Below are 22,098 nucleotides of genomic sequence, written 5' to 3'. Positions count from 1 at the left end.
CAGGGACAGGAATGGATGTTGCAGGTTCCGGGGTTTAGGTGTTTTAGTAAGCTCAGAGAAGGAGGCAAAAGAGGGGGAGGTGTGGCGCTGCTAGTCAAGAGCAGTATTACGGTGGCGGAGAGGATGCTAGATGGGGACTCATCTTCCGAGGTAGTATGGGCTGAGGTTAGAAACAGGAAAGGAGAGGTCACCCTGTTGGGAGTTTTCTATAGGCCTCCAAATAGTTCTAGGGATGTAGAGGAAAGGATGGCGAGGATGATCCTGGATAAGAGCGAAAGTAATAGGGTAGTTATTATGGGAGACTTTAACTTTCCAAATATTGACTGGAAAAGATATAGTTCGAGTACATTAGATGGGTCGTTTTTTGTTCAGTGTGTGCAGGAGGGTTTCCTGACACAGTTTGTTGACAGGCCAACAAGAGGCGAGGCCACATTGGATTTGGTTTTGGGTAATGAACCAGGCCAGGTGTTGGATTTGGAGGTAGGTGAGCACTTTGGGAACAGTGACCACAATTCGGTGACGTTTACGTTAAGGATGGAAAGGGATAAGTATACACCGCAGGGCAAGAGTTATAGCTGGGGGAAGGGCAATTATGATGCCATTAGACGTGACTTGGGGGGGATAAGGTGGAGAAGTAGTCTGCAAGTTTTGGACACACTGGATAAGTGGAGCTTGTTCAAGGATCAGCTACTGCGTGTTCTTGATAAGTATGTACCGGTCAGGCAGGGAGGAAGGTGCCGAGCGAGGGAACCGTGGTTTACCAAAGAAGTGGAATCTCTTGTTAAGAGGAAGAAGGAGGCCTATGTGAAGATGAGGTGTGAAGTTTCAGTTGGGGCGATGGATAGTTACAAGGTAGCGAGGAAGGATCTAAAGAGAGAGCTAAGACGAGCAAGGAGGGGACATGAGAAGTATTTGGCAGGAAGGATCAAGGAAAACCCAAAAGCTTTCTATAGGTATGTCAGGAATAAGCGAATGACGAGGGACAGAGTAGGACCAGTCAAGGACAGGGATGGGAAGTTGTGTGTAGAGTCTGAAGAGATAGGCGAGATACTAAATGAATATTTTTCGTCAGTATTCACTCAGGAAAAAGATAATGTTGTGGAGGAGAATGCTGAGCTCCAGGTAAATAGATTAGATGGCATTGAGGTAAGTAGGGAAGAGGTGTTCGCAATTCTGGACAGGCTGAAAATAGATAAGTCCCCGGGACCTGATGGGATTTATCCTAGGATTCTCTGGGAGGCCAGGGAAGAGATTGCTGGACCATTGGCTTTGATTTTTATGTCATCATTGGATACAGGAATAGTGCCAGAGGACTGGAGGATAGCAAATGTGGTCCCTTTGTTCAAAAAGGGGAGCAGAGACAACCCCGGCAACAAGAGACCAGTGAGCCTCACGTCTGTAGTGGGTAAAGTCTTGGAGGGGATTATAAAAGACAAGATTTATAATCATCTAGATAGGAATAATATGATCAGGGATAGTCAGCATGGCTTTGTGAAGGGTAGGTCATGCCTCACAAACCTTATCGAGTTCTTTGAGAAGGTGACTGAACAGGTAGACGAGGGTAGAGCAGTTGATGTGGTGTTTCTGGATTTCAGCAAAGCGTTTGATAAGGTTCCCCACGGTAGGCTATTGCAGAAAATACAGAGGCTGGGGATTGAGGGTGATTTAGAAATGTGGATCAGAAATTGGCTAGCTGAAAGAAGACAGAGGGTGGTGGTTGATGGGAAATGTTCAGAATGGAGTTCTGTCACAAGTGGAGTACCACAAGGATCTGTTCTGGGGCCGTTGCTGTTTGTCATTTTTATCAATGACCTAGAGGAAGGCGCAGAAGGGTGGGTGAGTAAATTTGCAGACGATACTAAAGTCGGTGATGTTGTCGATAGTGTGGAAGGAAGTAGCAGGTTACAGAGGGATATAGATAAGCTGCAGTGCTGGGCTGAGAGGTGGCAAATGGAGTTTAATGTAGAGAAGTGTGAGGTGATTCACTTTGGAAGGAAAAACAGGAATGTGGAATATTTGGCTAATGGAAAAGTTCTTGAAAGTGTGGATGAGCAGAGGGATCTAGGTGTCCATGTACATAGATCCCTGAAAGTTGCCACCCAGGTTGATAGGGTGGTGAAGAAGGCCTATGGAATGTTGGCCTTTATTGGTAGAGGGATTGAGTTCCGGAGTCAGGAGGTCATGTTGCAGCTGTACAGAACTCTGGTACGGCCGCATTTGGAGTATTGCGTACAGTTCTGGTCACCGCATTATAGGAAGGACGTGGAGGCTTTGGAACGGGTGCAGAGGAGATTTACCAGGATGTTGCCTGGTATGGAGGGAAAATCTTATGAGGAAAGGCTGATGGACTTGAGGTTGTTTTCGTTAGAGAGAAGAAGGTTAAGAGGAGACTTAATAGAGGCATACAAAATGATCAGAGGGTCAGATAGGGTGGACAGTGAGAGCCTTCTCCCGCGGATGGAAATGGCTAGCACGAGGGGACATAGCCTTAAAATGAGGGGTAATAGATATAGGACAGAGGTCAGGGGTAGGTTCTTTACGCAAAGAGTAGTGAGGCCGTGGAATGCCCTGCCTGCTACAGTAGTGAACTCGCCAACATTGAGGGCATTTAAAAGTTTATTGGATAAACATATGGATGATAATGGTATAGTGTAGGTTAGATGGCTTTTGTTTCGGTGCAACATCGTGGGCCGAAGGGCCTGTACTGCGCTGTATTGTTCTATGTTCTATGTTCTATGTAATATTCGATGGACTCTGGAACAGTACTTACTGATTGGAGGGTAGCTGACGTTACTCCACTATTTAAAAAGGGAGGTAGAGAGAAAACAGGGAATTGTAGACCAGTGAACCTGACGTTGGTAGTGGGGTAAATTCTAGGATCCATTATCAAAGATTTTGGGTGTGATCTAACGGAAAAGTTTCTAAGTGTCATTTGTGACAGATTTTGCTCTGTCAGCGAGTTCCTCACTGGTAGATTGCACCCTTTGTGACAGAGCACTTAGAAAACACTGGCTGCATTGGACAGAGTGAGCATGAAGTTATGTGAGGGAAAGGGATTTATGGGCGGCACGGTGACACAGTAGTTAGCACTACTGCCTCACAGTTCCAGGGTCCCGGGTTCAATTCCGGCCGCGGGTGACTGTGCGGAGTCTGCACGTTCTCCCCATGTCTGCGTGGGTTTCCTCCGGGTGCTCCAGTTTCCACCCACAGTCCAAAGATGTGCAGATTAGGTGGATTGGCCACGCTAAATTGTCCCTTTGTGTCCAAAGGTTAGGTGGGGTTATTGGGTTGCGGGGATGGGGTGGAGGTGTGGGTTTTGTGTGGGGTGCTCTTTCCAAGAACCAGTGCAGACTCCATGGGCCGAATGGCCTCCTTCTGCACTGTAAATTCTATGATTCTATGAAATCATGCTTGACATACCTACTGGAATTCTTGGAGGATGTAACTGGTAAAGGTGATGACGGAGAGCCAGTGGATATGGATTATTTGGACTTTCAAAAGGCTTTCGACAAAGTCCCAGACAAGAGATTAGTGTGCAAAATTAAAGCTCATTGGATTAGGGGTAATGTATTGAGATGGATAGAAAACTGGTTTGCAGACAGAAAACAAAGCGTAGGAATTAATGGGTCTTTTTCCAAATGGCAGGCAGTGATTAATGGGGTACCGCAGGGATCAGTACTAGGACCCCAGTCATTCACAATAAATATTAATGATTTAGATGAGGGAACCAAATGTAATATCTCCAAATTTGCAGATGACACAAAGTTGGGTAGAATAGTGAGCTGTGAGGAGGATGAGAAATCCTTCAGTGTAAGTTGGACAAGTTGAGTAAGTGGGCAAATGAATGGCAGATGCGGTATAATTTGAATAAATGCGAGGTTATCCACTTTTGTAGCAAAAACGGGAAGGTAGTTTGTTACCTGAATGGCCATAAATTAGGAGAGGGGAATGTGCTGCGGGATGTCCTCGTACACCAGTCACTGAAGCTATGTGTGCAGGTGTTGCAGGCGGTAAAGAAGGCAAATGGTATGTTAGCTTTCATAGCGAGAGGATTCGAGTACAGGAGCAGGGATGTCTTGCTGCAATTATACAGGGCCTTGGTGAGGCCACACCTGGAATACTGTGTGCAGTTTTGGTCTCCTTATCTGAGGAGAGATGTGATTTTTCTAGAGGGAGTGCAGTAAAGGTTTACCAGGCTGTTCCCAGGGATGGCAAGACTGACATTTGAGGAGAGATTGAGTCGGTTAGGATTGTATTTGTTGGAGTTCAGAAGAATTTCGGGGGATCTTCTAGAAACCGATAGAATTCTAACAGGACTAGGCAGGGTAGATGCAATAAGGATGTTCCCGATGGTGGGGGTATTCAGAACCAGGGGTCACAGCTGAGGATACGGGGTCGAGCATTTAGGACAGAGATGAGAAGAAATTTCCTCACACAGAGAGTGGTCGGCCTGTGGAATCTGTTACCACAGGAAGTAGTTGAAGTCAAAACATTGTATATTTTCATGAAGCAGTTAGACATAGCACTTGCGGTGAAGGGGATCAAAGGACATGGGGGGAAGGTGGGATTAGGCTACTGAGTTGGATGATCAGCCATGATCATAATGAATGGTGGAACAGACTCGCAGGGCTAACTGGCCTCCTCATGCTCCTGTATTCTATGTTTCTATGGATCTATGGTGATCCTAGGCCCTGGGTGGATGTAGTACCACCGGCAGCCACTATTTCCCCAGTGGCTCTGCTCACTAACAGTGACCGAGCTGCAAGGCCTTGATTGGCTGGCAGCTCACTGTTGTCTGATTCCAGAGAAGGCCTTCCTCAGCCTTGGTTGCCTCCTAAATTGGATAGATTTGTTTGGAAAAACCTATCCAAATTAGGAGGCAACCAAGGCTATTGGAACCTCAGCGACAGACCAAATAAGGATAAATCCAAGTGTTATTCAAATGGTGAAAAGCTAGGATGAGGGATGGCCCAAAGAGATTTAGGTGCCCGTGTTTATAGATCACTAAATACAGTGTTAGGTACAAAAAATAAATATTCACAATGGCAAATGGGAGGCATGTCTTTATAATTAGAAGACTAGAATATAAAGGGATAGAGGTTTTGTTACAAATATACAACACATTGGTTGGACCATGCCAGGTGCATTATGTATAATTCTGGGCACCACATTTTAGAAACAATATTACCTGGTCTCCAACGATTTCATTATGAGGTGACTCTTGTATTCATCAGGCGGAGGGGGTGATGTAGTGGTATCCTTACTGGACTTGTAATCCATAGACCTGGGGTAATGCTATGGGGACCTGGGTTTGAATCCCACCCCAGATGGTGGAATTTAAATTCAATTAAAATCTCAATTTAAAAGTCAAATGATGACCATGAAACAATTGTCGTTTTAAATAGAAAAGCCCATTTTGCTAATTTTGAAAGGAAATCTGTCATCCTTACTGGCCTGGCCTACATGTGACTCCCAAGCACACAGCTCTTAAATGCCCTCTGAAAATGGCCCAGCTATCCACTCAGATCAAGGGCAAATAGGGATGGGTAACAAATGCTGGCCTTGCCCGGTGTAGCGCACAAAGACTCCGAGAGACGAATAGAGTGAAGTCGATGAGGCTTTATTAAGCGTGACTGTTCCCCCGCAGTTCAGTAGTAGACTGCCTGCGGGGGAGGACTCCTGGTTCTTATACTCCGCCTTCAGGGCGGAGCTAGAGGTCAACGGCCAACCAGGACCCGGGATCTGTCAGCCAATGACATCACGGCTTCACAGTCCCACATGACCCCTAATGCATACTACCACATTCACCCCTTGTTAAAAATGAACCCGGCGGGGTGATGCGTCGCATGGTGGTAAGGGTTTACAAGGCTGGTCCTGGGAGGAAAACTTTCGCATGTTATTACAGTATGTACAAGGTTTTTTTTGTTTCGAACTATTTACAGTAATCGTCAGGAGAAAAAGACAAAATGTTCTCGTTAAAAGTCCACATATTGTAGTGTTAGATCGACGCCACGAGTCGGTCGGGCGGTCTGGTCGTCCGTGTCGATCGCCTCGGCCCCGGTGGTGGTGGTGGTGCTTGTTCCGGTGTTGTCGTCTCCGGGAGCCTTACGGTTTCAGCTTGGGCTTCACTCCTGGTCGGGCCTGGGAGGAGGACCGATCCTCCTGGGAAGGGGGCGGTCGCGGGGTGCGGCGGTGGCAGGAAGGGGGTGATTGGTGTCGGGGGGGTGTGTGTGTTGCCGGCGGGTGCCAGATCTCGCAGGGAGACCGTGTCCTGTCGGCCGTCGGGGTACTCCATGTAAGCGTACTGCGGGTTCGCTTGAAGGAGGTGAACCCTTTCGACCAACGGGTCCGACTTGTGCGCCCGCACATGTTTTCGGAGCAAGATGGGTCCTGGGACCGCCAGCCAGGTCGGCAGCGACGTTCCAGAGGAGGACTTCCTGGGGAAGACAAGGAGGCGCTCATGAGGCGTTTGGTTACTGCTAGTACACAGTAGTGACCGGATGGAGTGGAGGGCGTCCGGGAGGACCTCCTGCCACCGTGAAACCGGGAGGTCCCTGGACCGTAGGGCCAGTAGGACGGTCTTCCAGACCGTGCCGTTCTCCCTCTCTACTTGCCCGTTCCCCCGGGGGTTGTAGCTGGTCGTCCTGCTCGAGGCTATACCGTTGCTGAGCAGGAACTGGCGCAGCTCGTCACTCATGAAGGAGGACCCCCTGTCGCTGTGGACGTATGCGGGGCAACCGAACAGTGTGAATATGGTGTTCAGGGCTTTAATGACTGTGGCCGCGGTCATGTCAGGGCAGGGGATGGCGAATGGGAAGCGGGAGTACTCGTCCACCACATTAAGGAAGTATGTGTTGCGGTCGGTGGAGGGGAGGGGTCCTTTGAAATCCAGACTAAGGCGTTCAAAGGGGCGGGAAGCCTTAAATCAGGTGCGCACCATCCGGCCTGAAAAAATGCGGTTTGCACTCTGCACAGATGTGGCAGTTCCTTGTGACTGTACGGACCTCCTCCAAAGAGTATGGGAGGTTGCGGGACTTAATAAAGTGGTAGAACCGAGTGACCCCTGGGTGGCAGAGGTCCTCGTGGAGGGTTTGGAGGCGGTTAATTTGTGCGTTGGCACATGTGCCGCGGGATAGGGCATCGGACGGCTCGTTCAGCTTTCCGGGACGATACAAGATCTCGTAGTTGAAGGTGGAGAGCTCGATCCTCCACCTTAAGATCTTGTCGTTTTTGATTTTGCCCCGCTGTGCATTATCGAACATGAAGGCTACCGACCGTTGGTCTGTGAGGAGAGTGAATCTCCTGCCGGCCAGGTAATGCCTCCAATGTCCCACCGCTTCCACTATGGCTTGGGCTTCCTTTTCCACTGAGGAGTGGCGGATTTCAGAAGCGTGGAGGGTTCGGGAGAAAAAGGCCACGGGTCTGCCCGGTTGGTTAAGGGTGGCCGCTAGAGCTACGTCGGAGGCGTCGCTCTTGACCTGGAAGGGGAGGGACTCGTCGATGGCGCGCATCGTGGCCTTTGCGATATCCGCTTTGATGCGGCTGAAGGCCTGGCAAGCCTCTGTCGACAGAGGGAAGGTCGTGGTCTGTATTAGGGGGCAGGCCTTGTCTGCATACTGGGGGACCCACTGGGCGTAGTATGAAAAGAACCCCAGGCAGCGTTTTAGGGCTTTTGAGCAGTGCGGGAGGGGAAATTCCATGAGGGAGCGCATATGTTCGGGGTCGGGGCCTATTATCCCATTGCGCACTACGTAGTCCAGGATGGCTAGCCGGTTGGTGCTAAAAACGCACTTGTCCTCGTTGTACGTGAGGTTCAAGGCTTTAGCGGTCTGGAGGAATTTTTGGAGGTTGGCGTCGTGGTCCTGCTGATCGTGGCTGCAGATGGTTACATTGTCGAGATACGGGAACGTGGCCCGCAACACGTGTTGATCAACCATTCGGTCCATCTCTCGTTGGAAGACCGAGACCCCGTTTGTGACGTCAAATGGGACCCTTAGGAAATGGTATAATCGCCCGTCTGCCTCGAAGGCTGTGTACTTGCGGTCACTTGGGCGGATGGGGAGCTGATGGTAGGCGGACTTGAGGTCCACGGTGGAGAAGACCTTATATTGGGCAATCCGATTGACCATGTCTGATATGCGGGGGAGAGGTTACGCGTCTAGTTGTGTGTACCTGTTGATGGTCTGGCTATAGTCTATGACCATCCTTTGCTTCTCCCCTGTCTTTACTACTACCACCTGTGCTCTCCAGGGACTATTGCTGGCCTGGATTATGCCTTCCTTCAGTAGCCGCTGGACTTCGGACCGAATGAAGGTCCGGTCCTGGGCGCTGTACCGTCTGCTCCTAGTGGCGACGGGTTTGCAATCCGGGGTGAGGTTTGCAAACAAGGATGGGGGCTGAACCTTGAGGGTTGCGAGGCCGCAGATAGTGAGTGGGGGTATTGGGCCGCCGAATTTGAAGGTGAGGCTCTGTGGATTGCACTGGAAGTCTAATCCCAGTAATGTGGGGGCGCAGAGTTGGGGAAGGACGTAGAGATTGTAGTTTTTGAACTCCCTACCTTGCACCGTTAGGGTAACTATGCAGAAGCCTTTGATCTGTACGGAGTGGGATCCTGCAGCAAGGGAAATCTTTTGTGCGCTGGGACGGATGGTCAAAGAACAGCGTCTTACCGTGTCGGGGTGGATAAAGCTCTCCGTGCTCCCGGAGTCGACCAGGCATGGTGTCTCGTGCCCGTTTATCAGCACCGTTGTCGTCGTCGTCTGGAGCGTCCGGGGCCGTGCTTGGTCCAGCGTCATTGAAGCCAGCCGTGGTTGTAATGGTTGAGCGTCTTCTTCGAACCCCGTGGAGCCGTCGACTCTGGGGTCCGTTGTTGCCGTCCAAGATGGCGTCGGGGTGAACAAGATGGCTGCCCCCATGCATCGCACATGGCTGGGGGGTCACAAGATGGTGGCGGTGGTGGACAAAATGGCCGCCCCCATGCGTCGTACAGGTCTGGGGTGGTCCAAGATGGCGGCGCCCATCCTCCCCTCGTGGTGGCCGGGACCCAAAATGGCGGCGCCTGCGGGTCGCACATGGGGCGCTGGGGGGGTTGGGGAGCGTTAGGAACACGCAGGACTCCCTCTTCTCTGGGGACAGCGGTGGCTGGGACACAAAGTGGTAGCGCCGGCGGGTCATACATGGGGCGCGGGGGGGGGGGGGTTGGGGAGCGTAAAAAGCGTGCAGGGCTCCCTGTTCTCCGGGGAGAGCGGTGGTCGGGACCCAAGGTGATTGCGCCTGCGGGTCGTACATGGGGCGCTGGGGGGGTTGGGGAGCGTAAAAGGCGTGCAGGGCTCCCTGTTCTCCTGGGACCGCGGCGACCTCCCGGGACCGGCACACAGCCGCGAAATGGCCCTTTTTCCCGCAGCTCTTACAGATCGCTGCACGGGCCGGGCAGCGCTGCCGGGGGTGTTTCGCCTGGCCGCAGAAATAGCAGCGGGCTCCCCCGGTGCGACTTGGCGTTTGAACCGCGCAAGCCTGTGGGGTGTCCGGGCGGGGGGGTCGGTTTGTCGCGACGGGTGCGTACGGAGCCCAATGGGCTGCCGCGCGGTCGGGGCCGTAGGCGCGGGTGTTTCGCGCGGCCACGTCTAGGGAGGCTGCTAGGGCCCGTGCCTCTGAGAGTCCTAGCGACTCTTTTTCTAAAAGTCTTTGGCGGATTTGGGAGGAGTTCATACCTGCCACAAAAGCATCGCGCATTAACATGTCCGTGTGTTCATTTGCGTTCACCGGCGGGCAGCTGCAGGCCCGTCCCAAAATTAGTAGCGCGGTGTAGAATTCATCTATCGATTCTCCGGGACTTTGCCGTCTCGTTGCGAGTTGATAGCGAGCGTAGATCTGGTTTACTGGGCGAACATAGAGACTTTTTAGTGCTGCGAACGCCGTCTGGAAATCCTCTACGTCTTCGATGAGAGAGAAAATCTCCGTGCTTAATCTCGAGTGCAGGACCTGTAGTTTTTGGTCTTCTGTGACCCGGCCGGGGGCCGTTCTGAGGTAGGCCTCGAAACAAGTCTGCCAGTGCTTGAAAGCTGCTGCTGCGTTCACTGCGTGGGGGCTGATCCTCAGGCATTCCGGGATGATCCTGAGCTCCATAGTCCTTTAGTCACGCTTAATAAATTGTAGCGCACAAAGACTCCGAGAGACGAATAGAGTGAAGTCGATGAGCCTTTATTAAGCGTGACTGTTCCCCCGCAGTTCAGTAGTAGACTGCCTGCAGGGGAGGACTCCTGGTTCTTATACTCCGCCTTCAGGGCGGAGCTAGAGGTCAACGGCCAACCAGGACCCGGGATCTGTCAGCCAATGACCTCACGGCTTCACAGTCCCACGTGACCCCTAATGCATACTACCACACCCGGGATACCCACGCCCACGAAAGAATAAAGGAGACTTTATGTAACTTACATTTGTATTTCCTGGCATTTGTTTTCATTAGGATTTTGAAAGGAATTACTGGGATAGATAGAGACTCGTACTGCTGGCAAAGGAGTCTAGAATAAGGAGTTGTATACTTAAAATCAGCGCCACACTATTCGGAATTACGAAACATTTCTTTCTGCAAAGGTGGTAAAAGGTGGAACTCTCCCACAAAAATCAGTAGCTGCTAACTCAATTCAGAATTTTATATCTGGGAGAGAGATTCTTTTAGCGAGGCATGGTTAGAAAAGAATAGGGAGCCAAGGCCAGTGGATAAAGTTGAAATATAGGTTTGAAGCCACAATCTCATTGAATGGTGCAAGAGGCTTGAGGGGCTGAATGGCCTGCTCTTGTTCCCATGTCGAAGAACAGCAAGAGAGAAAGTTGTATGGATAGCTGAAAGGCCATTGAGGAGGAAAAAAGCCCATGTCCAAACATTGGACATGCTCAGAATCAAGGTCACACATCTCTGACTACATGAATACAAGCAAAATACTGGGAAGGCTGGGAATCTGAAATAAGTACTGAAAACGCAAGAAAATCCCATCCGGTCTGGCAGGATTTGTGGCCAGAGAAACTGTTAATGTATACGGACTTTTCTCTCTCTCCACAGTTGCTGTCAGACCTGCTGAGTTTTTCCAGCACTTTCTATCTATATTCATGGCGACAAGAACTTTGCTTTATTTCAACTCTTTATATGTCGATCTGTATTTCACAAGACACTGCCGGAAGATATCCTGGCAGCAAACAACAGGAACAAGTTTCTAAAGATTGGACTGAAGTTTATTGAAAATCTCGATGGAGCAAGATTGTGGCAGTATTTGTTCGATGCGTGTATGTGCAGGTACAGAGGGCCACTGGTTCGGACTAGTTTAGGAATGAGTGACTGGAAGACTATGATCTGATACCCACCACTGGATTATGTTCCGAGAATCCTGGAATGGAGATTGTGCAGAGGTTGAAATAGTGGTTTAGAAGTGAAATCATGCGCTGAGGGCACAGAGGACTCTGGCCTGTGTGGACTTTGAGTCACTCGAGGCACAAAAGAAATGTTCAAGCTTTCATGGTATCATAGAATCTACAGTGCAGAAGGAGGCCATTCGGCCCATCGAGTCTGCAGCTGCCCCTGGAAAGAGAACCCTACCTGAGCCGAGACCTCCACTCTATCCCCGTGACCCAGTAACCCCACCCCTTTTTGGACACTAAGGGCAATTTAACATGGCCAAACCACCTAACCTGCACATCTTAAACTGTGGGAAACCCACGCAGACCGGGGAGAATGTGCAGACTCCGCACAGACAGTGACCCAAGCCGGGAATCGAACTGCCACTTTGGAGGCAGTGAAAAGTGATGAGGTTGAACAGACTTGTGAAGGTTCTCTTGAAAAGTGATGGAAGAGTTGGGGGCCTTTACAGTTATTCCAAATATTACATGGAGTAGAGAAAGTTCTTCTGACATGATTTGAAATGAGAGCACAAATGAAGCCAAGGCGACAGCATCACCTCCTGATTCCCATTCACAACCCGCACACCATCCCCACTTTGATGTGTCTTCGTCATCGCCAAAGTTCTGGACCACCCTCCCTAACAGCATTGAAGGGAACATCATCATCACATAGGCCACAGCGGTGCAAACAGAAAGCCCATCACCTCCTGATGGAGGAGTAAAGATAATGTAATTATTGCGAGAGTGAGAAAGGCAATTCATGTATATATTCCGAAAATAAAACCAATGACTGCATAAAACAGGAATCAGTATTGAGTTGAACCTCGCGGACGTGCAGTTATTCCCATGAACACTGACTAGATAACAGTTTTCATGGCATTATATATTTTTTTAAGTTTTGAATATTGACTGTGATCATATCTGTTACAGTGCGCTTTGTAGTTATTGATCTCATGGCCATTTGAGAGATGCAATGCCTTGTGTGCAATGATAAAACTGTGCTAATGTTGAAATCTAAACCAAATCAAGGCCAACTAAGGGTGGGCGATTAAATGCCAGTCATGTCCAAGAATGAATTTTTAAAAAAGTACAGACACCATTAACAGGCTAATTCAGGACTGGTATCAATGCATAATTGTTCAGAGAGTGATTAATAGCCAGAGTGATCCTTTTGGAATGATGGGGTGCGATGAATTCCAATGGAAGGTTGGGTGTATTGGTCTCAGCATGTATTCGTCATCACTGTGAACAGAAAGCATGTGTATCTATGATATGGGGGTGGGGTCTCTGTCCAGCGACACCGGAATCGTGAAATGTGATTGGGCGGAGAAACGCGCGTGAGCCAAAAATCATGGCCGGCGCCGGGCGGCCGATGGAATGCCATGCTCCAGTGTCTCGACAGCAGAGTCAATGCTATCTACTCCACATGGACAGTAAACACTGTTGACATATCATTAACGGGCCCACCCTGATATTCTCCGAGGCTCCTGTGACGCTCCGCCTCTGCTAGGAGGGATTACTGATGCTGAGTTTCACTTGTGGTTTTAAAAATTGGGAAACAGGCGCCGTGGCTGGGGAGAGGGAGGGAGGAGGTAGGACATGATCCCAGAGGCCCCATCGTGGGCTGGCAGGGCTGGCTGGGGATGTGACGGGGGGGTGACCAGGGGATTGGCGGTGGCGTTGGGGTCACCCTTGCGACTGGGGCAGCGTCTAGGCATGGACCGCTATTGCTGTGGCTGCAAGGCAGCTGTCTTGCTGAGCACCCCACTGACTGGCCACCGTGGTTGTGTAGAGTGACACCGGCCGAATGTCCCCACCCACAACCAGATGCCACCCGCTGGCGGGGGGTCATGCAGCCCACCCAAGGGCAATGCCCACAGTAACCCTTACAGAGGGCATCGGTGGGGACCGCAGAGCGTACCTCTGGCATGGGTAGTACCAGCCACCTGTACCACTGCCGACAGGGACGGGTGCTGTGGCCATAGGCCCCTGCGGTGCCAGGCACCAATGGGGCCAGGGGTCCAGTGCAGAGAGCAGGAGTGTCGGCCGGGAATGGGTGTTCGGATGGGAGAGGGGAGGGGAGAGGGAGAGGAACATGCGGGGGCAGGGGCCACCATGTACTCCATTGGACTTGGATGGGAACGGACATACCCACCATGCCATGCAAACATGCCTGCCTTTCACCGCCTCCGGACAATGGACTTCAGAATCCAGCCAGGAATGGTGGCCTTCACCGTAGCCGCCGCAGACCCGAGGGATGCACTGATGCTGTACGAGCAGGAGCTGCTTGGGGAGGAACCTGCAGCTGCGAAACCTGTCCAAAGCAACAGGAGCCAGCCGGTGAGGATGGAGAGCCAGCCGCCCAACAGACTGAGAAGAAGGTGGGAAGGAGGCGCCACATTAGGCCTTGCGACTACCAGCAGCACCTGTCATTCGAGAACCTTCCAGGTCGGGTATGCCGTTGAAAACTCCAGCTGAACAGGGGGACCAAATGGCATATTTGCCAGATCAGGGAGCACCTGGAACCACAGGGGAATGGGGGAGGACACCCTCTCCCGGTGGCCGTCAAGGTGACGGTCACCCTGAACGTTTAATCCACGGGGTCCTTCCAGGCGCCGAGTAGGAACCTGTCTGGGATCTCGCAGACCTCACTGCACAGGTGCATCTGCGCCATCATGGAGGCCCTATATGCCCGTTTGGCACAAATTTAATGTGGACCCAGCCCACCAGTGGGGCAGTGCGGTTCACCGCCATTGCCGAGATGCCCCTGTCCAGGGGGTGATCGGCGGGACGCATGTCTCCCTATGAGCACGGGACCATGACAAGTTGGTCTTCACAAACTGGAAGGTGTTCCACTTGATGAATGTGCAACTGTTCTGTGACCATGAGATGCGCATGTGGTTGGCCTCCTCCAGCTGCACCTGCAGGTGCTGGATGGTTGCTGACAGCCGCTCATGCAGTCCCTGGCTCTGCAACTCCATTATCGATGGGATCACTCTTTCCAGAAGCCTGAAACCTATCTGGACAGCAGCTAGTCCCTTGGGTCGGGCTGCCCTCTGTCCATCTGCCCCCGCGGGGCTTCCTACCTACACCTGGCGTACCGCTGCATATGTGTGGTGCGCACCAGATCATGCCCCACGAGCCTCTTCACTAGAGTGCCCAACCGAGGTGAGTATCTCTGGGATGGTGGAGGATGATGATGACAGCTGTGACGGGAAATGAGTGTCGTACCCGGACCAGTGGTCCAGAGTGTCGCTGTCTGACGTTTGGGGGCTGACTGTCTGTTGCCTCTTCGTCGGTGGAATCAGTTTGGGGTTGGGGGGGCCGAGGACACCAGATGGCCTGCCTCATCGCCAGGTGATGCTGGAAGACACGAGACATGACGTATGATTGGATCGCGGTTTGGGATGGTGGGTGGTGGCGAGGGGGTGGTGAGGGGGTGGCTGTGTTGGGGTGGTGTGGGGGTGGGGCTCATGCCATGGGAAAACGCAATGCAGTGGGGTCTCACTTGGTTGCCCAATGCTAACCTGCAACTCGATGACTGCCTGCTCTCTGGGCCATCCAACCAGGTCCATTGCCCGCTGCCCCATTGCGGTGAGGGGCTGCACATCTGGCAGTTCCACCGCTCTCAACCGTTATCCTTCGCCTTCTCTGGGGGAGGGGGGGAAGACGACAGAAAGCGTTACGAGTGTGTGGGACAGGGGTTGGTTGCTGCCTTCTCACGCTGGCCACCCTGAGAAGGCCATGCAGCTTCCTTCGGCACTGCTGGCTGATCCTAACGGTGAGGCCCACGGCGCTCATGGCCTCTGCCACCTGCACCCAGGCCCGGTGTACGGCGACGGGGGGCAGTACAGAACAGGGTAGCCTGTCTCTCCTCCATGGCGGCCAGCAAGGTCTGCAGCTCTGGGGTGCTGCCATCTTGTTGGCTAGGAGGAGAGTGTGTGGGGAGTGGAGTGCTAATATGTGGCTGCAGCTTGTCAGCCTCTCGAGTGACAATGCTGACCCCGGATAATCGGACACCGTTTTTCATTGGAATCAGTCGTGTTCTACGTGGTGCCGGTGCTAGCCTATTAACGGATCATGAATCACGCCGGGACAGGCGCTAATTTAGTTGTGGTGGAAATCCATAGATTCAGCCCCGGTGTCAACACTATGGGTGGGATTCTCCCTTCTGGGGACTAAGTCCCCAAGCCGGCGGGAAAACCGGCGCTGGAGAATAGGTCAGCCGGGGGCTGGAGAATTCGTACCTTAATTTCTGAAATGGAGAATCTTGCCCATGGCATCTGAGAAATTGGCTAAGAAAATAATACCCAAAACAAATTGGGAGGAGAACAACTTTGACCGTTCTATAGATCTTTCGAAAAATATTTTGGGATGGCAGAACGACGGGCAGATCTTGATGAAATGTTTCAGAGTGCCACATTTGTGAGTGTAGTGACTTCAAAGCAAAGTGGGTGTATGGATTGGGGTCAACCTTGTGGACTATCAGTTAAAAGTATGCTACTTGTTGTTCTTCCTCCAGGGAATTTCTCCTACAGTCCGCAGATCATCACGAGCCAAGAGACAGATGAATCTCCCTCCGACTGGAGGTCGAAACTGAAACCAGTCCAGAAGCATCACAGGTGAGTGTGCATCACAGTCTTGAGTAGGTGCATCCTCATTGCTCACTGAAAGTGGGCTGTCCGCCATATTGCTAAAGGCTTCCCCATAGGCATCCAGGCAGTGTGCCTGAAACAGGCATTGGTGGATGCTGTGCATATACAAATGGGAAGCCTGACATCTTTGAGGTATCTTTGCAAAATTGGATTGGCTGTGGCCGTGGCTTGTTCTCCACATGCTACGGTCAGTATTGCAGGCCCTTGGGAGGCCAACCAAACGAAGCAGCTTTTGAAGGGACTGCTGGGAAAAAGTTACACATTTTAATTAACTATATTGTGGAACCAAGCAGAAGAGCAGCTTCTTCACAATAGGGTTATCTTAAAAAAATAAATTTGCATGAGTGTATAAACTTCTGTAAAGTGCCATGCGATGTTTATTATGTTCTGAGGGTGCTATATAAATGCAAACTTGTTATGTTGTGGGGGCTCTTTTTTCCCAGAAAAGAGAAGGTTGAGATCGAGGCCTTTAAGGTTAGGAAGGAGTTTGATCAGGTAGTGGAGAAAAAAATGTTTCCATTTGTGAGCAAGCCCAAAAGTCATAAATATCAAATACTCCCCAACAAATTGAATATAGAACTCGGGGCAAACCTCTTTACCCAAAGAGTGGTTAAAATGTGGAATTCATAGGGCGGCATGTGGCACAGTGGTTAGCACTGAGACTGCGGCGATGAGGACCAGGGTTCGAATCCCACCCCTGGGTCACTGGCTGTGTGGAGTTTGCACATTCTCCCCGTGTCTGCGTGGGTTTCACCCCCACAACCCAAAGATGTGCAAGTTAGGTGGATTGGCCACGCTAAATTGGCCCCTTAATTGGAAAAAGAAATAATTGGGTACTCTAAAATTTATTTAAAATAATGTGGAATTCGTTACCACTTGGAGGAGTTGAGAAAAATAGGATAGATGTATTTAAATGGAAGATAGATGAGGAGGACAATGACAGAGAAAGGAACAGAAGGTTTTGTTTGTTTATAACCATGCTTGATGCAATGTCATTGCAATTGAATGTTTTGCCAACATTTGCCACCTAGGCTTGCACATGAAAACTGGTTGCTTGGGTGAGACATTGGAGGGTCACCAACATCTGTGTTAAAGCAGCATGAATTGTCCTTTTTAAGGAGGGAAGATAATGAAAGCAAATATATGCAGTACAGGAGCACATGTTTGATCCAACCACTCTATAATTGCTCCATCTAAGTTTTTACTCCCTCCCTTTGGGCTTAAGTGGAATGACAGTTATAAGATTCGAGAGTGCTCGCTTGGTCCAGTAATGCCCCTATTTTTAAAATTCTCATCTTTGTTCACAGATCCCTCCATAGCCTCATTCTCTCCCCCTATTATCTGTAACCACCTTAGGCCCAGCAGGATATTTGCACTCCTCCAAGTTGGGCCTCATGCACTTCCCTCATTTTGATCGTTCCACCCGTGGCTTTGGGTTTTCAACCTGAATTCCTCACTAAACCTCTTGTGTATCTCGCCTCCTTTAAGACCTTCTGTGAAACCAATCTTTTTGAACCTAGCCCTTGGCCACATGTCTACAAGCACCTTATGGAGCTCAAATTTTGTTTGACCATGTTCTTGCATTTAACGCTGCTGTAGAAAACGAGTTATTTTTCTTATTCAGCTGGTGCAATTGACTGCTTCAGATGATTGGTCAGTCAGGTCACAGCTAACACCTGCTCAGTTGAGAATAGCCAATGTCTTGCTTGGTGGGCCGTTGGTAAAATGTGAATGTTGATCATTCTGGATTCCTCATGCCCACTCTGGGGTAAATCTGGACATCATGCAAGAATGCACAATGGGTAATAGTGAATCTGCAGCCTATTGATTCCCTTGGAAATAACAGTGGGGAGACATATGAAACTTCTGATGTTCCTCTTATCGTGAGGGTAGAATGAGTCCCTCACCAACAACACTGTGGGTGTACCTACACCATGTGGACTGCAGCGGCTCAAGAAGCAGCCCACCACCACCTTCTGAAGGGTAATTGGGGATGGGCAACAAATGCTGGCCAGCCTGTGACCCCTACATCCCAAGAATGATTTTTTGAAACAATCTGAATGATTACTTACTGACTTTTTCACTTCATATAACTCTCACTCCCAAATTTGTGTTTGAGCAAAGTGTCTTTGGGTTTGATGTTAATAAGGAAGTGGTAGCAAACGTCGAGGATTATTGAGCTCCAAGCTTTGGGAATCCCTTTTACGTTGCCACCTCATACTGGCCTCCACACTGTGGAGAGCATTATCAGGCTTTGTGGATTTAAAATTCTGAAACACATTTAAAGATGGCATTTTATGACTAGTTTTAGAAATTCAATAGATTAATATATGTCATGGGCGAAAATTTGAACTTTACCATTTATTAATTTCTGAAACTAAAGTCATCATTAAAGGCATTAACAACATTGTTATCATTCTGTTATATTGTACAGCCATCCCGTTGCCATTTATTAGGTTCAGAAATTAACAGTGACTACCGTATAACCGAATAATAACAATTCTGTTAATGTCTTTAACGATGCCTTTCAATCCTGCAGCTAAAAACTGGTAACAGCATAATTATGTGGCGCAAATGATGTTGTAAATGTGTTTCATGTTGAATAAATCTAATAAAAATAAAGGCGCCTGATCCCATCTGATCTTGGAAGCAGATTTAGACTTGTTAATCTGAGACTGGTGGCAGCCTCCCATCTCCAAAGGTGATGATCTTAGACGTCAGACTGCCTGGGTTTACTGGGTGCTAGTCTGCGAGGTGAGATGGGGGACCACTCTAGGAGAAAGAATTCAATTCAAGATTCAACAAAGATCGCAGGAGGACATATTAGGAGCGACAGCAGACATACTGAAAATGAGGGTTGCGATTGAATGGCCTCGTCGCGCCTGACTCGGTGACGCGGCGAGGCCGTTAAATCTTGCAATATCTTGCTGGGCGATATCCAGATTAATATATTATTGGTTTATTTAAATATGTCGGCGCCCGATACTCCCAGGAACGATCCTGAGGATCATGCCATGGCGCCATTTAGCACAGATGTGGACCTGACGGAACGGCACCTGGGAGTGTCACCCAGGCCATCGGAGGATCTTTGTGGTCGGGCATTGGGCAGGGTGGTACACTGGTACTTCTGCTGCCACATGGGCATCCTGGCAGTGCCACCCGGGCACCCTGGCAGTGCCACCCTGGCAGTGCCGCCCTGGCAGTGCCACCTGGGCACCCTAGCAGTGCCACCTGGGCAGTGCCACCCAGGCAGTGCCATCTGGGCACCCAGGCAGTGCCACCCAGGCACCCTGGCAATGCCACCTGGGCACTCTGACAGTGCCACTGGAAATGAGGTAAGTGTGGCCTCGGCAGGGCATTTCTCACTGAGACAAAATAAAGAGTCCCGTTTGATAGCTGCAGTCATCTGTTACTTGCGTCCCACACAGCACTCTGTTTTTTGACCATTAAATCGCACTCGAGTAAGGGCCGCATGGCAATGCAATGGTTAGCACCGCTGCCTACGGTGCGAGGACCCGGGTTTAATCCAGGCCCCAGGTCACTGTCTGTGTGGAGTTTGTACATTCTCCCCGTGTCTGCGTGGGTTTCACCCCCACAACTCAAAATTGTGCGGGAAAGGTGATTGGCCACACTAAATTGCCCCATGAATTGGAAAAAAATAATTGGGTACTCTAAATTTATTTTATTTTAAATCGTGCCTGGGTTGTCAACCTGGTGAAGCCACAATACATGGCTACTTCCATGCCAAACAACATAAGCAGCAAGTGATAGACAGAGCTAAGCGCTTCCACCGCCAACAGATCAGGTCTAAGCTTGGCAGTTCTTCCGTGCTCAGTTTTGAATGGTGGTGGACAATTAAACAACTCACTGGAGGAGGAGGCTCCACAAATAACCCCATCCTCAATGATGGAGGAGCCCAGCACATCAGTGCAGGAGATAAGGTTGAAGCATTTGCAACAATTTTCAGCCAAAAGTGCCGAGTGGATGATCCTTCTCGGCCTCCTCTGGAGGACCCAGCATCACAGATGTCAGTCTTTAGCCAATTCAATTCACTCCACGTGATAACTTGCTGCACTCCCAGCCAAGTTGTTCCAGTACAGCTACAACACTGGCATCTACGCGGCATTGTGGAAAATTGCCCAGGTCTGTCCTGTCCACGAAACACAGGACAAATCCGACTAATAGTGACCATCAGTCTACTCCCAATCATCAGCAAAGTGATGAAATGAGTCACTGACAATGCTATCATATAGCACTTACTTAGGAATAACCTGCTCGCTGATGCTCAGTTTGGGTTCCACCAAGGTTAATCAGTTCCTGACCTCATTACAAAAGAGCTGAATTCCAGAGGTGAGGTGAGAGTGACTGCCCTTGACATCAAGGCAGCATTTGATCATGTTTGGCGTCAAAGGGTCCTGTCAAAACTGGAGTCAATGGGAATCAGAGTAAAAACTCTTCACTGGTTGGAGTCATATCAGACACAAAGGAAGATGGTTGTGGTTGTTAAGCTCAGTCATCTCAGTCCTGGGGCGTCACCGCAGGAGTTCCCCAAGGTAGTGTCCTAGGCCGAACCATCTTCAGCTGCTTCATCGGTGACCTTCCATTCATAAAGTCAGAAGTGGGGATGTTTGCAGATTACTGCACAATGTTCAGTACCATTCGTAATTCCTCAATTACTGAAGCAATCCATGTCCACATGGAGCAAACCATGGTTAGCAGACAGGAAACAGAGAGTAGAAATAAATGGGTCTTTATTGGAGTGTCAGGTGATGACGTGTGGGATACTGCTGGGACCGGTGTTCAGGTCCCAGCTATTCACAATATATATCAACGATTTGGATGAGGGACCCAAAAGCAATATTTCCAAGTTTGCTGAAGACACAAAACTTGGTGGAAATGTGTTTGTTGATGAGGATGTGAAGAGGTTTCAAGGTGATTTAGATAAGTTGAATGAGTGGACAAATACATGCCAGATGCAGTATAACGTGGAAAAGTGTAAAGTTATCTACTTTGTTAGGAAAAACAGTATGGCAGAGTATTATTTAAGTGGTGATAGATTTGGGAATGTTGACGTACAAGGGACCTGGGTGCCCTTGTGCACCAATCATTGGAAGTAAGCATGCAGGTGCAACAAGCAGGTAAGAAGACAGATGGTATATTGGCTTTCATTGCAAGAGGACTTGAATATAGGAGCAAGAATCTCTTATCGCCTTGGTGTGACCACATCTGGAGTATAGTGTGTAGTTTTGCTTTTCTTACTTAAGAAAGGACATAGTTATAGTTGAAGGAGTGCAGCGAAGGTTCACCAGACTGATTCCTGGGATGGATGATTGTTGTACGAGAATAGATTGGGTCGACTGGGCCTGTATTCCCTGAAGTTTCGAAGAATGAGAGGGGCTCTCATTGAAACATATAAAATCCTGTCAGGGCTGGACAGACTGGATGCAGGGATGTTGTTTCCTGTTGCTGGGGGAAGGGGTTAAGAACAAGGGGTCAGAATCTCAGGATACGGGGTAGGCCATTTAAGACTGAGGTGAAGAGAAACCTCTTCACTCAGAGGGTGCTGAACCTGTGGAATTCTCGCCCACGAAAGGCTGCGGAGGCGAAGTTACTCAATATATTTAAGAAGGAAATAGAAATATTTCTAGACTCTAAAGATATCAAGGGCTATAGGGAGAGAGCAGGGGTATAGCATTCATAGATTATCATAAAATTTACAGTGCAGAAGGAGGCCATTCGGCCCATCGAGTCTGCACCGGCTCTTGGAAAGAGCACCAAGGTCAACACTTCCACCCTATCCCCATAACCCAGTAACCCCACCCAGCATTGAGAGAGAGGATCAGTCAGATTCTATTTTGTATGTGTCTATGTTTCTATGGACATCATTCAGGCTTGGCTGATAAGTGACACTCATACCACACAAGTGACGGGCAATGAATATCTCCAACAAGAAAGAATCTTTAACCATTTCTCCTTGACACTCAATGGCATTACCATTGCTGAATCCCCCATTATCAACATACTGGGGTTACCATTGACCATTTGGGCAGCA

At 49.8% G+C, this 22,098-nt stretch overlaps 1 protein-coding gene across 1 annotated transcript in view; it reads left to right on the top strand.

The window, feature by feature from the left end:
• micall2a (mical-like 2a) overlaps positions 1-22,098 on the top strand; it is a 165,238-nt gene that overhangs the window by 99,747 nt on the left and 43,393 nt on the right. The window contains exon 7 of the mRNA XM_072481020.1: positions 15,914-16,013. Coding sequence (XP_072337121.1) covers positions 15,914-16,013 — 100 coding nt within the window. The remainder of the gene's footprint in view (positions 1-15,913; positions 16,014-22,098) is intronic.

Source organism: Scyliorhinus torazame, chromosome 17 (assembly GCF_047496885.1).
Source record: "Scyliorhinus torazame isolate Kashiwa2021f chromosome 17, sScyTor2.1, whole genome shotgun sequence".
In the NCBI taxonomy this organism is placed as follows: Eukaryota; Metazoa; Chordata; class Chondrichthyes; order Carcharhiniformes; family Scyliorhinidae; genus Scyliorhinus; species Scyliorhinus torazame.
Note: the sequence above shows the minus strand (reverse complement) of the source record. Positions and strands in the feature narration are given on the sequence as shown.